This window comes from Gasterosteus aculeatus, chromosome 21 (genome assembly GCF_964276395.1).
Source record: "Gasterosteus aculeatus chromosome 21, fGasAcu3.hap1.1, whole genome shotgun sequence".
NCBI lineage: Eukaryota > Metazoa > Chordata > Actinopteri > Perciformes > Gasterosteidae > Gasterosteus > Gasterosteus aculeatus.
The window spans coordinates 5,804,138-5,817,988 of NC_135708.1; the positions used below are offsets into that span (position 1 = coordinate 5,804,138).

The 13,851-nt window shown below is 44.0% G+C and overlaps 1 protein-coding gene across 49 annotated transcripts in view; it reads right to left on the reverse strand.

Moving 5' to 3' along the window:
- The window catches only part of LOC120812009 (uncharacterized), a 519,303-nt gene that overhangs the window by 38,951 nt on the left and 466,501 nt on the right, over positions 1-13,851 (reverse strand). For 47 of the 49 annotated variants that reach the window (XR_013454475.1, XM_078096901.1, XM_078096880.1 and 44 more), the window contains 2 exons: positions 4,020-4,193; positions 3,482-3,655 (listed from right to left, as the gene is read on the reverse strand). Coding sequence is in view for 48 of the 49 variants with exons in the window: in XM_078096901.1 (XP_077953027.1) it covers positions 3,482-3,655; positions 4,020-4,193 (348 nt within the window). In the remaining variant the exon portion in view is untranslated. Of the gene's footprint in view, positions 1-3,437; positions 3,656-4,019; positions 4,194-13,851 lie in introns of all 49 variants that reach the window. The other 2 variants (XM_078096925.1, XM_078096884.1) reach the window with 2 other exon arrangements.

Here is a 13,851-nt window from a genome sequence, read left to right on the forward strand (position 1 = left end):
ATTTAACAATTTTTCCACAGAACCCTCTCCTGTCGGACCATTGTCTGATAACCTTTGAATTTCTACTATCAGAACCACCTCCTCCTGCCAAAGGTTTCTAGAGTCGACGCTTATCGGATACCGCTGTAGCCTTATTTAAGGAAGCCAATCCTTCTGCTCTAAGTTCAGTGCCCTGCCTCAAGATACAAGAAGACTCCTGTGAGAACCTCAGTCCGTCCCAGATCGATAATTTTGTCGATACTGCTACAGGCTCTTTGAGAGTGGCGCTGGATGCTATTGCTCCTCTGGAAAAAAGAATAGCAACAAGAAGGAAGTCTGCTCCGTGGTATAACCCTCAAACACGGAACCTAAAGCAAACTGTGCGGAAACTTGAACAATTATGGCGTTCCACCAAATCAGAAGGATCTAGGCTAGTTTGGCAAGACAGCCTTAAAACGTATAAGAAGGCTCTCCGTAACGCAAGAGCATCTTATTACTCATCATTAATAGAGAAAAATAAAAACAACTCCAGGTTTCTCTTCAGCACTGTAGCCCGACTGACAGAGAGTCACAGCTCTGTCGAGCCGTGTATCCCTTTGGACCTCACTAGTAACGACTTCATGAACTTCTTCAATGATAAGATTCTGACTATCAAAGAGAAAATTGATGGTCTCCTGCCTTCAACCAGTGCCGACCTGTCCTCCGATGTAGGAACCTTGGATGCAGCAGTGGGCCCTGATGCCTGTTTGGATGCCTTCTCTTCCATCAACCTTGATCAACTGACTTCTTTATTTTCAAAGTCTAAATCTTCTACCTGTCTCTTGGATCCGATTCCGACCAAACTGCTTAAGGAAGTTTTTCCTTTAGTTAGCACATCCTTATTAGATATTATGAATCTGTCTTTGTTGACAGGACATGTACCACAGTCCTTCAAGGTAGCTGTAATTAAACCTCTTCTTAAGAAACCTACTCTTGCTCCAGAGGTGCTGGCTAACTACAGACCTATCTCTAATCTTCCCTTCCTCTCTAAGATCCTTGAGAAATCCGTCGCAAATCAATTATGTGACTTTCTACAAAACAATGCTTTGTTCGAGGATTTCCAGTCAGGATTTCGAGTGCATCACAGTACAGAAACAGCACTGGTGAAAATTACGAATGATCTTTTACTTGCATCGGACCAAGGACTCATCTCTTTTCTTGTCTTGCTGGACCTCAGTGCCGCATTTGATACCATAGACCATTGTATCCTGTTGCAGAGACTAGAACATTTAATTGGTATCAAAGGAACTGCACTCAGCTGGTTTAAATCCTACCTATCGGACCGATCCCAGTTTGTGCTTGTAAACGGTGAATCCTCAAAGACCACCAATGTTGGTCACGGATGGCGGTCTTATCAGGAAACACCGCATAAACTTCCATTGTTATGCAGACGATACTCAACTGTATCTGTCGATCAAGCCAGAAGAGACAGACCAGCTAGTTAGACTTCAAGAATGTCTTGGAGACATCAAAACTTGGATGACCGGCAACTTCCTGATGCTAAACTCAGAAAAAACGGAAGTTATCCTGATAGGCCCAGAGCGCCTTCGAAGCCAGCTGTCACGTGATACAGTTTTTATGGATGGAATTGCTCTGGTACCCAGCAGCACCGTCAGGAATCTGGGAGTTCTCTTCGACCAAGATATGACCTTCAACTCGCATATAAAGAAGACTTCAAGGACTGCCTATTTTCATCTACGTAACATATCAAAAATCAGGAACTTTCTGTCTCAAAGTGATGCAGAAGAATTAGTTCATGCGTTTGTCACTTCCAGACTTGACTACTGTAATTCTTTGTTATCAGGCTGCTCTTGTAAATCTCTTAAGCCTCTCCAGCTGATTCAGAATGCTGCAGCACGTGTATTAACAAGAACTAAGAAAAGGGATCATATCACTCCTGTATTAACTTCTCTGCACTGGCTCCCTGTTAAATCAAGAATAGATTTTAAGGTACTTCTCCTCACCTACAAGGCACTTGCTGGTGAGGCACCGTTGTATCTTCAAGAGCTTGTAACACTGTATTGCCCTACAAGGCAACTGCGCTCCATAGATGCTGGGTTACTTGTTGTTCCTAGGGTTTTAAAAAGTAGGCTGGGGGCCAGAGCCTTCAGTTATCAAGCTCCTCTTTTGTGGAACCAGGTTCCACTTTCAGTCCGGGGGGCAGATTCGGTCAGCTCTTTTAAAGTAAAACTTAAAACGTTCCTCTTTGATTCTGCCTATAGTTAGGGCTGGCTCAGGTTAGTTCGGACCAGCCCTTAGTTAAGCTGCTATAGGCTTAGAATGCCGGGGGAATTCTTAGGACACACCAAGCTCCTCTTGCACGCTCTTGTTCTACCATAATTCACGTTTTATTAATGCACATGACTAATTCAGCTTCTTTCCGGAAGTTTTTTTTTGTGCTTTCTTCCCTATCAGGTCTCCGTAGATCGTGGTTCCTTCGGGACCCTGGTCCTGACACCTACCGTGGCCATGCTGACGCCTGCTGCTGCCATCATCATCATCATCATTATTTTAGATATTAATCATATTACTTTACTCATAAACCGACATTACCCTCTCCTAAAATCTCTGTGCTCTCCCTCCCCAGAGGCTTCTGTGGATGGTGGTTCTATGTGATGGTGGTTCTATCTGATGGTGGTTGCCCCTGCAGTGGTCCTGCTGTGCGCCTGGCTTACTACTCACAACTACTTCATTACTATCATTTCTGTCATAGGAATTGCATGTATTATACATTGTTCATTCTGTACACATGGCATCCATTGTAGTCTGTCCATCCCGGGAGTGGGATCCCTCCTCTGACATTCTCCCTAAGGTTTCTTCCTTTTTTCCCTCTTGTAAGGGTTTTTTCATTTTTCCGATGGTGGGTTTCGGGGCAGAGGATGTTGTATGTGTACAGACTGTAAAGCCCTCTGAGGCAAATTTGTAATTTGCGATAATGGGCTATACAAAATAAAATGACTTGACTTGACTTGACAAACGTGCCTCCTGTGATGATTCATCAAGACGCTTTGAACAGATAATCTCTTAATAATAATGTCTGGACTAAAGGACAAACACACACTGGAGGCAGAGGACCCGCATCTAAACATCCAAGTGTTGTTTGAGTTGTTAAGAGCCCACAAACCTGCAGCGTGACCACTTGACTCATATCAACCCACCATGATGCCGTCAACGTGTCAGGAGACACTGTCCTCTCTTATAACGTGGAGACAAAGCTCCAGAGAGACAAGCTTTTCATCACCTTCCTCCCTGTTTAGGCTCATCCTGGCTACTGTTCCTCACTACTTCTGTCTGTGTTGATGGTCTCATGTGGGACACAAACAGTTTGATGAGTCTCTGGTAGTTTGAGGTCAGCTTGGTGTGTCAGGGTCTTATTAACCAGGCTGACAGTGGGACAGAGAAAAGGTTTCCAGCTCTACCTCCTCTACCAGACTGATGGTCTGTGGCTGCAGCCTCTTCATACCTGAGAGTCTCCAGTCTCCAGTGAGGATCCTCCAGTCCAGCAGACAGCAGCTTCACTCCCGAGTCTCCTGGATGATTGTAGCTCAGGTCCAGCTCTCTCAGATGGGAGGGGTTGGAGCTCAGAGCTGAGGCCAGAGAAGCACAGCCTTCTTCTTTGATCAGACAGCCTGACAGCCTGCAGACACACAAAATAAGACACATGTCACATGATCTGAGGGAGCTGTGAGGGCTGGAAGGTCACTGCAGTACTGAGATACTATCAGGTACAGAGGGGTCACCTTAACATGGTTACTGACTGGTTTCCAGTCACAACTAAACACCCACTAATGTACATCAATAATCTGATAACATTACTACTTACTCTATAATGTCAAATATTTACATTGGAACATTATATTGAAAATAAACACATTTTTATGGAAATATTTGGAAAATACATGTTCGATTTAAATCATGCAAGCAGAAAGAATCTTATGAAGGTCAGAAATGTACCATCGCTGGAAATAAAGACACCAAGTGGACATTAATTGAATCCTGACCTGAGAGTCTCCAGTTCACAGTGTGGACTCTCCAGTCCAGCAGACAACAGCTTTACTCCTGAATCCTGCAGGTGGTTGTTACTCAGATCCAGCTCTCTCAGACTAGAGGACTGGGAGCTGAGAACTGAGGACAGAGCGTCACAGCTTCTCTCTGACAGGTTACAGACACTCAGTCTGAAGAGAGGGATGAAGAAGAAGCAGAAAGTATAAAAGATGGCAGCAGATTTAAGTTCTGATGTATGAATCTAACTCTCTCTGTACTTACAGAACTTTGTTGGAGGCTTTGACCACTGGCAGCAGCCTCAGAAGCGCCTCCTCTGAAGCAGAGTATTTCTTCAGGTCAAACACCTCCAGATCTTCTTCTGATGACAGTAAGATGAAGACCAGAGCTGACCACTGAGCAGGAGACAGTTCCTCTATGGAGAGACGTCCTGAACTAAGTGACCGTTGGATCTCTTCCACTAGAGAAGCATCATTCAGTTCATTCAGACAGTGAAACAGATTGATGCTTTTCTCTGGAGACACATTCTCACTGATCTTCTCCTTGATGTACTGGACTGTCTCCTGATTGGTCTGTGAGCGACTTCCTGTCTGTGTCAGCAGACCTTGTAGGAGAGTCTGATTGGTCTCAAGGGAAAGACCCAGGAGGAAGCGGAGGAACAAGTCCAGGTGTCCATTAGGACTCTGTAAGGCCTTGTCCACAGCACTCTGGTAGAGATGCTGTGGTTCAGGATTGGGTTTAGAGCGTTTAGACCGCCGGGAGGTTGTTTGTTCTTCTGACAGCAGATTGACACCAGAGCTGAAGAAGGTCAGATGGACATGAAGAGCAGCCAGAAACTCCTGAACACTCAGATGGACGAAGCAGAACACCATGTCCTGGTACAGTCCTCTCTCTTCTCTAAAAATCTGAGTGAACACTCCTGAGTACACTGAGGCTGCTCTGATATCGATGCCACACTCTGTCAAGTCCGATTCATAGAAGATCAGGTTGCCTTTCTGCAGCTGATCAAAGGCCAGTTTTCCCAGAGACTCGATCATCTTCCTGCTCTCTGGACTCCAGTGTGGATCCGTCTCAGCTCCTCCATCGTACTTGACCTTCTTCACTTTGGACTGAACCACCAGGAAGTGGATGTACATCTCAGTCAGGGTCTTGGGCAGCTCTCCTCCCTCTCTGGTCTTCAACACCTCCTCCAGAACTGTAGCAGTGATCCAGCAGAAGACTGGGATGTGGCACATGATGTGGAGGCTTCGTGACGTCTTGATGTGAGAGATGATGCTTCTGGCCTGCTTCTTGTCTCTGAACCTCTTCCTGAAGTACTGCTCCTTCTGGGGGTAAGAGAACCCTCTGACCTCTGTCACCATGCCAACACACTCAGGAGGGATCTGATTGGCTGCTGCAGGTCGTGTTGTTATCCAGAGGCGAGCAGAGGGAAGCAGCTTCCCCCTGATGAGGTTTGTGAGGAGCACATCCACTGAGGCCGACTCAGTGACATCAGTCAGGATCTCATTGTTGTGGAAGTCCAGAGGAAGTCGACACTCATCCAGACCGTCAAAGATGAACACAACCTGGAACTCTTCAAACCTGCAGATTCCTGCTGCTCTGGTTTCACTGAAGAAGTGATGAACAAGTCCCACCAAGCTGAACTTCTTCTCTCTCAGCACATTCAGCTCCCTGAAGGTGAATGGAAATGTGAACTGTATGTCCTGGTGGTCTTTGTCTTCAGCCCAGTCCAGAGTGAACTTCTGTGTTAAGACTGTTTTCCCAATGCCAGCCACTCCCTTAGTCATCACTGTTCTGATTGGTTCCTCTCCTCCAGCTGAGACTTTGAAGAGGTCTTCTTGTCTGATGGTTGTTTCTGGTCTGGCTAGTTTCCTGGATGCTGTTTCAATCTGTCTGACCTCATGTTCTTCATTGACCTCTGCAGTCCCTCCCTCTGTGATGTAGAGCTCTGTGTAGATCTCATTCAGAAGGGTTGGGTTTCCTGCTTTGGCGATCCCCTCAAAAACACACTGGAACTTCTTCTTCAGGTTGGATTTGAGTTCACGCTGACAATCTGCAGGAAGAAGTCCTGAATGAAGACAACAAAGAAGATCAATGAGTCAAAGAATATATTGCTTTCCTCAGAGAATGACTATGAATATATTCTGTCCATCTCTTGAGACATTAGTGAAGGTCTCATGTATCAGCATGACAAGTCTGTAGAGAAATCCTCTTACTGCTCTGCAGACGCTCAGCCAGCTCCTCCTGCTTCATTCTCCTCAGGAAGTGCACTGAGATCTTCACAAATGCCTCTCTGCTCCTCCTCTGCTCTTCATCCAGCTCCTCCTCATCCTCTTTTTCTAAGCATTCTGGGTAATCTGAACTCACAACATTCTGGATCTTCTTCAGCTCATTCTTTACAAAGGTGAGGATGTTCTCCTCCAGCAGCTGGAACAGAACATTCTATGAATGACACCAACTAGAACCATGGAAGCCACCATCAGGTCCATGTTGGACAGACGGACAATCCACTGGTCTACAAAGTGCAGCATGGAGATGATGGTGAACTGAGACATGTTAAAGTAGTTGTACATGTACACACCATGAAGATGGAGTCCAGGTGTGTTTGATGCTGCTGGGCAGACGGACCTGTGGGAACCTCTGAGCTCTCCTGGTCCTCTCTGTGGAGGAACATGAACCATCAGCTCACATGGTGTTTGGACCATCAACACCAATACAACATTAGTTAAAGATATTGGCTTCTGTCATGATTGATCATGATGAAAACCAGATGACGACTGTCGATGATGACGGACAGTTTATTAGTTGAGTGACAGTTAGTCATCAGTTTCATCTGGTTTTAGTTCTTACTGTGGGTCATAAAAACAACGTGTGCAGACTTCTGCATCTGGTACAAAGTCTTATGGAACTACTCCAAACCTCTTTAGTCCGTCCCCTGTCCTCTAGAAGTCTCCTTAGATCTTCTGAAACTAGACTTTGGACCTTTTCACAAAGTCAATACTTCCTCCAAACCCCTGTGTAGGAGCCATATTAATTTGGTATTAATTAATTTAATGTTGCTCTGTGCCACTTGGGGGCTGTATGTCCTTTGGGGCTCAGCCGACCTCGGATCAGCCCAGGTAGGCCATTTAACCTGCAGGAATCCCAGACACAGGTGTTGCTAATTTGGGAAGCAAACAGTTTTCGACTGTGACGGTGTGCGCCTTTGTGGTGAGCAATGCGGTTATTATGGGTACATGTATTATGAGGTAAAGTTTTGCCGCTGTATGATATGTGGATGTAAAATAAACATGCAAGGTAATTGTACCGATCACAGAACTCTCCATTTTGCTGTGTTCGAGCGCACCGGGCGCACGTCTAAATCTATCTACCGTATTAGCAACCAGTACTAGACTTTGTCAGTACACCCTGCATGGAGTACAGAGACCACGTTAGCTGGTCCACAGGGCACTGAGTTTATTCTAATCACATGTTCAGTCCCAGTCATCTGTCTCCAGAAACCTGCAGCTGTCTCCAGATGTGACCTCTGCTGATCCTGATGTGGAGGAACTAGCTCACATTGTGTTTATATCTGAGGATGTTTACAGTTAATGATTCACACTTAAACACAGATTCTGTTTAGGAACTTACTCTGGGTCATAAGAACGGCGTCCATCTTTGAAGTCAATCATATGACCTTTAGACCGATCACTCTTCATGGACAAACATCTGGGTTCAGGAGACTTTTCTCTCTGCTGATGTGAACTGAAAGTAACACTGAGATTACATCATCACATCATCATCTAATCATGAAGCATCAGCTCACATGGTGTCCATCCTCACAGAGACCCAAACAAGGTAAAGGTCCATGATGTGAGGTCTGGATGTGGACCACATGAGACCCTGTAGTGGTTTAGGACTACTGGTCCTGCTGGTCCCACTGAGAATCAACAGATGAGTCTTTCAGCTCACTGTTTTCTTCACCAGTCAGTTTGGTTTAGTCCCAACAGGTCTCACCAAGTCCTCCATGGAGCTCTCCCTCCCTCACTGAACACTGCTGAAGGGCCCTGGAGCAAGAAACCCAGAACCTCCACCAGAGAGTCTGATAGAAACACCTCATCATCAGCCTGAGACCCTCACCTTGCATCAATAGAGGGACCAACATCTTTGAAGTTTAGAGGAGGATCCATAGACTGGTTACTCTTCATGGACACACAGCTGGGTCCAGGTCCAGGTCTCTGATGGGTCCTGGTCACATATGTAGAACCAGAGTCAGTGAGTCAAAGTCGTTGGGACATGGAGAAGAGTGGAGGACAGTTGGAGATGGTCCTCTCACCTCTGAGCTTTGGTCTGGCTGTCATGTTCCCCACACAAAGGGGCTTCAGAGGGAGGGACTCCCTCCTCTGGGTCCTTAGCCTGATTCATAGCAGAGTCCACACCTTCACAACAACCTGCTGGGAGAGCTCACACATTATTGAAAAACCACCAATTTTGTCTTTTCCTATAAAGCCAAATAGAAGCGCAGCAGCTAAACCAGAAGTGCACATTTTCACAGTAAAAGTCCTGGAATGGAAAGTTTGTAGGCTAGAAATGCGTCTGTGATCCAGCGTATAGCAGGGTAGCATATGAAGAAACGTTAGCTACTGATGTTTTTGTAGCCAAATTCAGTCCAAAGGTTTGGACACTTTCTCATTGAATCGAATGAGTAAATGTGTCCAAACTTTGACTGTTCATCTCATTTAAGAACCAATCAGTGTGGTTGAGGTTTGGGCTTTGGGCCATTTTACAACATGAATGCTTTGATGTGAACTAGGGATGGGGCCGATCCGATCCAGTATCGGGACCCGATACCAGAGAAATTCGGGTACAACCTTTGGAGATTTCTGATATCAATGAGCCATGTCTGCGCTTTAACGTCGTCTGCTGAAATGACTCCAAAGGTGATCCCCGCCTGCTAGTCTGCTAGCCTGCTAGCTGGCTGCAAACTGTGGAATGGGTTTCCTGAGCGTGTCTCATAAGTGTCTCATTGAGCCGCGCCTCCGTTCAGGAATCCATTCCACAGTTTGCAGCCAGTTAGCAGACAAGCAGGCTAGCGCTGAGGCTAGACTGTTTAGCACGGCAGCCAATATTGTGGATGAAAAAAGGAATCGTCTAACTGCAGAAAGCAGAAATGCTCATATTCCTCAAGAAGAACCTGCCGATGTAAGATTTGTTGAACACTAACATCACTTCCTCAGAGTCAACTTTGAGACATTCAATTTTTGTTTACTTTTAAAGAATAGTTAGACTCTGGTGTTTAGTTTATTTCAGGTCATCTTAATTGCTGTTCTGATGCACACTGTTTTAAAACTTATTGTGTGTGTGTGTGTGTGAGAGAGTAAGTGTGATTGCGTGTGTGAATGAGTGAGTGAGACTGTGTCAAGTGTGTAAGATGTTTACAGTTATTTTATTGCACTGTTCTTCAGATTCAGATTCTTCAGAGTCAGTTTACTTGATTTGTGCTGTTATTTTTGTAAACGAGTGAGTGAGACTGTGTGTCAAGTGTGTATGTGTGTGTGTGTAAGATGTTCACACTTGCACTTTTCATATTTCTAAATTTTTGAGACTCAAGTATTTGACATTTATGAAATTAAATAAATATTGACATGACAATCAATCTGAAACCCTTAGTTTCAAATTGGTTTTCAGAATTTTTTCTGTTAACAGGATTTCCTGTTTTTCAAACACAGCTCTGGTATTGGAATATTATCTGTATCGGTCGATATCCAAATTTAGGTATCGGATCGGAAGTGAATAAATGTGGATCGGTGCATCCCTAATGTGAACTATTCCATTGTAGCCAAGGCTGTATTTGTATCTGTAGTTTAGGCTCATTGTCCTCTTGTCCTCTATTTGGCTCCGTCCATCTTCCCCTCATTCATTTTCTCCTGGTCCTGCATGTTAGTTTGGTTGGACTTCCTTCTCTTGGCAGGTTTGTGGTTTTTTAATCTTTCATAGACTTGAAAGCTAAATAAGTTCTGCAGGTGTTGAAGAGCAGGGGGTGTCAGACCCTCTTGAAATTCTTGTCCTCATAGAGGTGGATTTGACTTGTTACCTTGAAGCTAAAGGAGGTGAATGATTCTGCTTTCATAGAAGCACAAGCACTCACTACCTGGAAGGGGATCGGATCAAATAATGTGTGTCATGAGATCAATAAGGCTAGACTACACAAGGCTTTTGCTACCCTCAGCTGGCAGACATCTTGTCTGCCGAGATTAGGGGCGCTGGCCTCGGGACGGACGTTCTGTCCCATGAGGGTAAACAATCCGTCCTCCGTACGTGCGTAACCATCCCTACGTTTTGATGCCATACCTGCAGTATATATTCCTGCTCCAAAGATGAAAACCTTTGAGCAGGCTTGGCGCATGACTTGTATGTGTGTCAACTCTGTCTCCTGTTTGCAAACACTAAATAACCTGTTTTGATGATTTTACGCCGGTGTCGAGTGAGAATTTTTCTGACATATTTGGTCCTTCGAGCCGGATCTCAACATCTCTTTTTTCCTCTCAAAGTTTGGACCTGAAACCGTACGGGGGAGTCTGGGACTCCTTTCCAATAAGTCCTCCGCCCCAAGTCCGTTACAGGATTGGTTTGGATAGTTGAGAGGCCAGGTTCTACTTGAGGTGGATGGGAGTGACGAGATCCATTAACTAGCGAACGGTGTTTTTTCTTCAATACAGGTAAGAAAGCTTTCAAGGCAGTCTCTGGGTTTCGGGAGAAGGTTTTTTAAGAGGAAACTCTTTTGATTTCGGAGTTCAGTGTCTGGTGTTTGGGGGAAGGTTTTCTTTAGGACTCTCTTTGGGCATTCGGGAGGAGTAGTCGTTTTGTCTATACAGGGGGTTCAGGGAAATGTTCTATGGGTATTATTGGAGTTGCCCATAACCTGGCGTGAGTTGCCGCAGGACAAGATACTGGGGTGCAATCTTCGGGGGGTTTTCTTGGAATCTTTAGCCCGGCACAAATAGGTGCGGGGGCCTGGAGACTGGGGTTGTTTCTGATAACCTTGACAGGTCTAAAAACAGGAATCGGGTTGTTTCTGAAAACAGTGTGAAACCGTAAGTACTAAAAACAGAAATTGGTTGTTTCGGAGTTCCATTGTCAGTAAGGCATAAAAACGAGAATCTGTTGTTTCAGGGTTCCGTGTCCCTAAGGCTAAAAGTAGAACCTCAGCCATTCGAACTTCTGCATCCAGCTACAGGCCACCAGATCGGACCGAGGGACTGGTAAGCAACGAATACCAGTACATTATTCCTGAGAGTCTCTGAACCTCAATCCCAAAACTAATGTGTTTATACCAGCAGTGCTGCGGAGCAGAGAAAAATACTTAATATGATGATTATGATGTTAAAGTATCTGAACCCTGTTTGTTCTTATGTGTATTCCTGAGACAAATAGAGACGCGGAGGCCTGTGGACCAGAGGCTGTGGGAGGACAAAATGAGTGGAGCAGGGAGGAGGCCTTCAAAAGACGGGATGGTGTTTGGATGGAGGAGAGAGGGAGGAGGACAAGCGGAGGATGGTGGATCCCTTTTCAACAGGTCATATGCAAACAAACACAAACACACAGCCATAGGCTGATGGGGAAACAGGAGAGAAGTAACAAGTAATAAATTCTCTTCCTCTTCCAACTTTAATGGAAGAGGATGTGAGATAATTTTTTGTGTGATTCTAGAAGCACGCAGATCTGTTATTTTAACCTCAAGATGAACGAAAAAAGAAAATGAGTTAATAAATGTGTTTATTAATTGATAAAACGTCACTATTAGGGTGAGACTACAAACGAACACCAGCACAAAGAATATCTGTTGGTGCAATTAATGATCCAAAAACAAGTTTACAAACGAGAGAGAGAACGATTGGTATTATCAAAGAATGGTTTTGTTAACAGGTTTCGTCAAAATGAATGGAAGCTTATTGGAATGAAGCATGAGTGACTGATGTGAGAGAGTTTAACTCAACAAGCTGTTACTACAATTTTGGTTTTAACTATAGAGGTAATAAATCAGTTACACAAGAGCTAAAGGAAATTCATGAAGTAACTCCTCAATCTGTGTGAGAGAACAAGAATTGGTGACGTACACTGAAATGAAACATTTCAGTGTACGTCACCAATTCTTGTACTGAGAGACTCAAGGTCTGAGATAAGAGATGCACAGGCATTCTTTAACACAAAGACAATGGGCAGATGTGGGGGAGATGCTGTATGAGTGCGGGGGGAGACAGTGGAGGCCAACAAGGCAGCCCAAAAGATTATTTCTCCTCATTTGGAGTAACTCAAGCAACCTCAAGAACACTGAAATGAATCCGGATTGCAAATATTTATCTGGGATATAATTGGATGATGCACTTTACTTAAATACAAGGGCGTAAGGATTGTCCATTGAGAATAAGCTCATAATTGCTGGAATGTAAAGATTTAAAACGAAACCTTTACACCAGCGGTTCCCAAACTCGAGAATAGCGCGGCCCACCCAAACCTTTAATCACAACTCTGATCAAAACATCATGATTAAATGACCTTAAGAATTTAACCAAAATCCAACATCCGCGAGCAAAAGTCCGTCTCCGCGAGGTATTTGCTCGCTTGCGAAACGTGAACTTATCGCGACGAGCGTCGTAGACGAGCTTTGGCATGTTTGGCAGAGCGCCTTGAGCGCCGTGTACAACCAGTATGGATCAACCGATTAACCAATTGATCTATATATATAAGGCGCTCCGGATTATAAAGCACTGTCGTTTTGAGAAAATTAAAGCCTTTTAAGTGCGCCTTGGAGTGTGGAAAATGCGGTATATTGACTTTAATACCACAAGAGGGCGCCCCGTTTGTTGAACAACGACAGGCGGACAGCCTTATTGTTTTATTAATCTCTCCATTTAAATTGTTTGTGCTTCATCAACTAATGTTTCACATAACTAATGTGCCGCATCATGAATATTTTTATATTAATTTCAAACTTTTAAAAATTGAAAATTAAAAAACTTTATTTATTTATTGTAAATGACCTCTCGCTGCCCACCTGCAGTACCTTCGCGGCCCACCAGGGGGCCGCGGCCCACACTTTGGGAATTGCTGCTTTACACAAACAAGCGGATTGTAGAGGAAATTTGATGACGTCAACCACCAGATCTATAAAAAAAACAAAAAACATAGATAATTGGTATTACAACAACTAAATAAAATCAAATACCAAAAAAAAAACAAAAAACCTGTTTAAATACACAGCACACAATTGGTGGTGAATGGTTCAACAGGAAACCACCTGATCAACTTTCCTAAGAGAAAACGTTTTGGCAAAAAAACACAACTGAGATAATGTGGAAGGTAAAGACCTTATATAGAGATTAGGCCACTTTGAGCTATGTGTTAAATTAACACATGCTGAACAGGAGGGATGGAAAGGCTGTGCAGCGTTTAACTGTACAAATGACTAAAAATAACACAACACAAATCCAGGTTTTAAATAGAAAGTATGGACTTTATTGAACTAAATCAATGTAAAGAAAAGGAATATTGTCTGACAAGCATAGAAATGTTTTCCAAATGAATTTTTAATTTAAATGTTTTCCACAAAAGCAAGGGATGTTTTAACAAAGGCAAAAAGCCTCAACAGAAGAAAGCAGGCTGAGGGTTGAGATACCGAAGAGAATGTTTTGTTTTGAACAGTATACACTGTGTCAACAAAAGTTACAACGTATCCGATTCCTACTTTTGAGAAGAATGTGAAATATCTCTTCACATCTCTTATTATCTGCAGTCAGCAGGACTGATGGAACAAAAATAAAATAATGGCTAAGACGGAAATTAATTGGACAC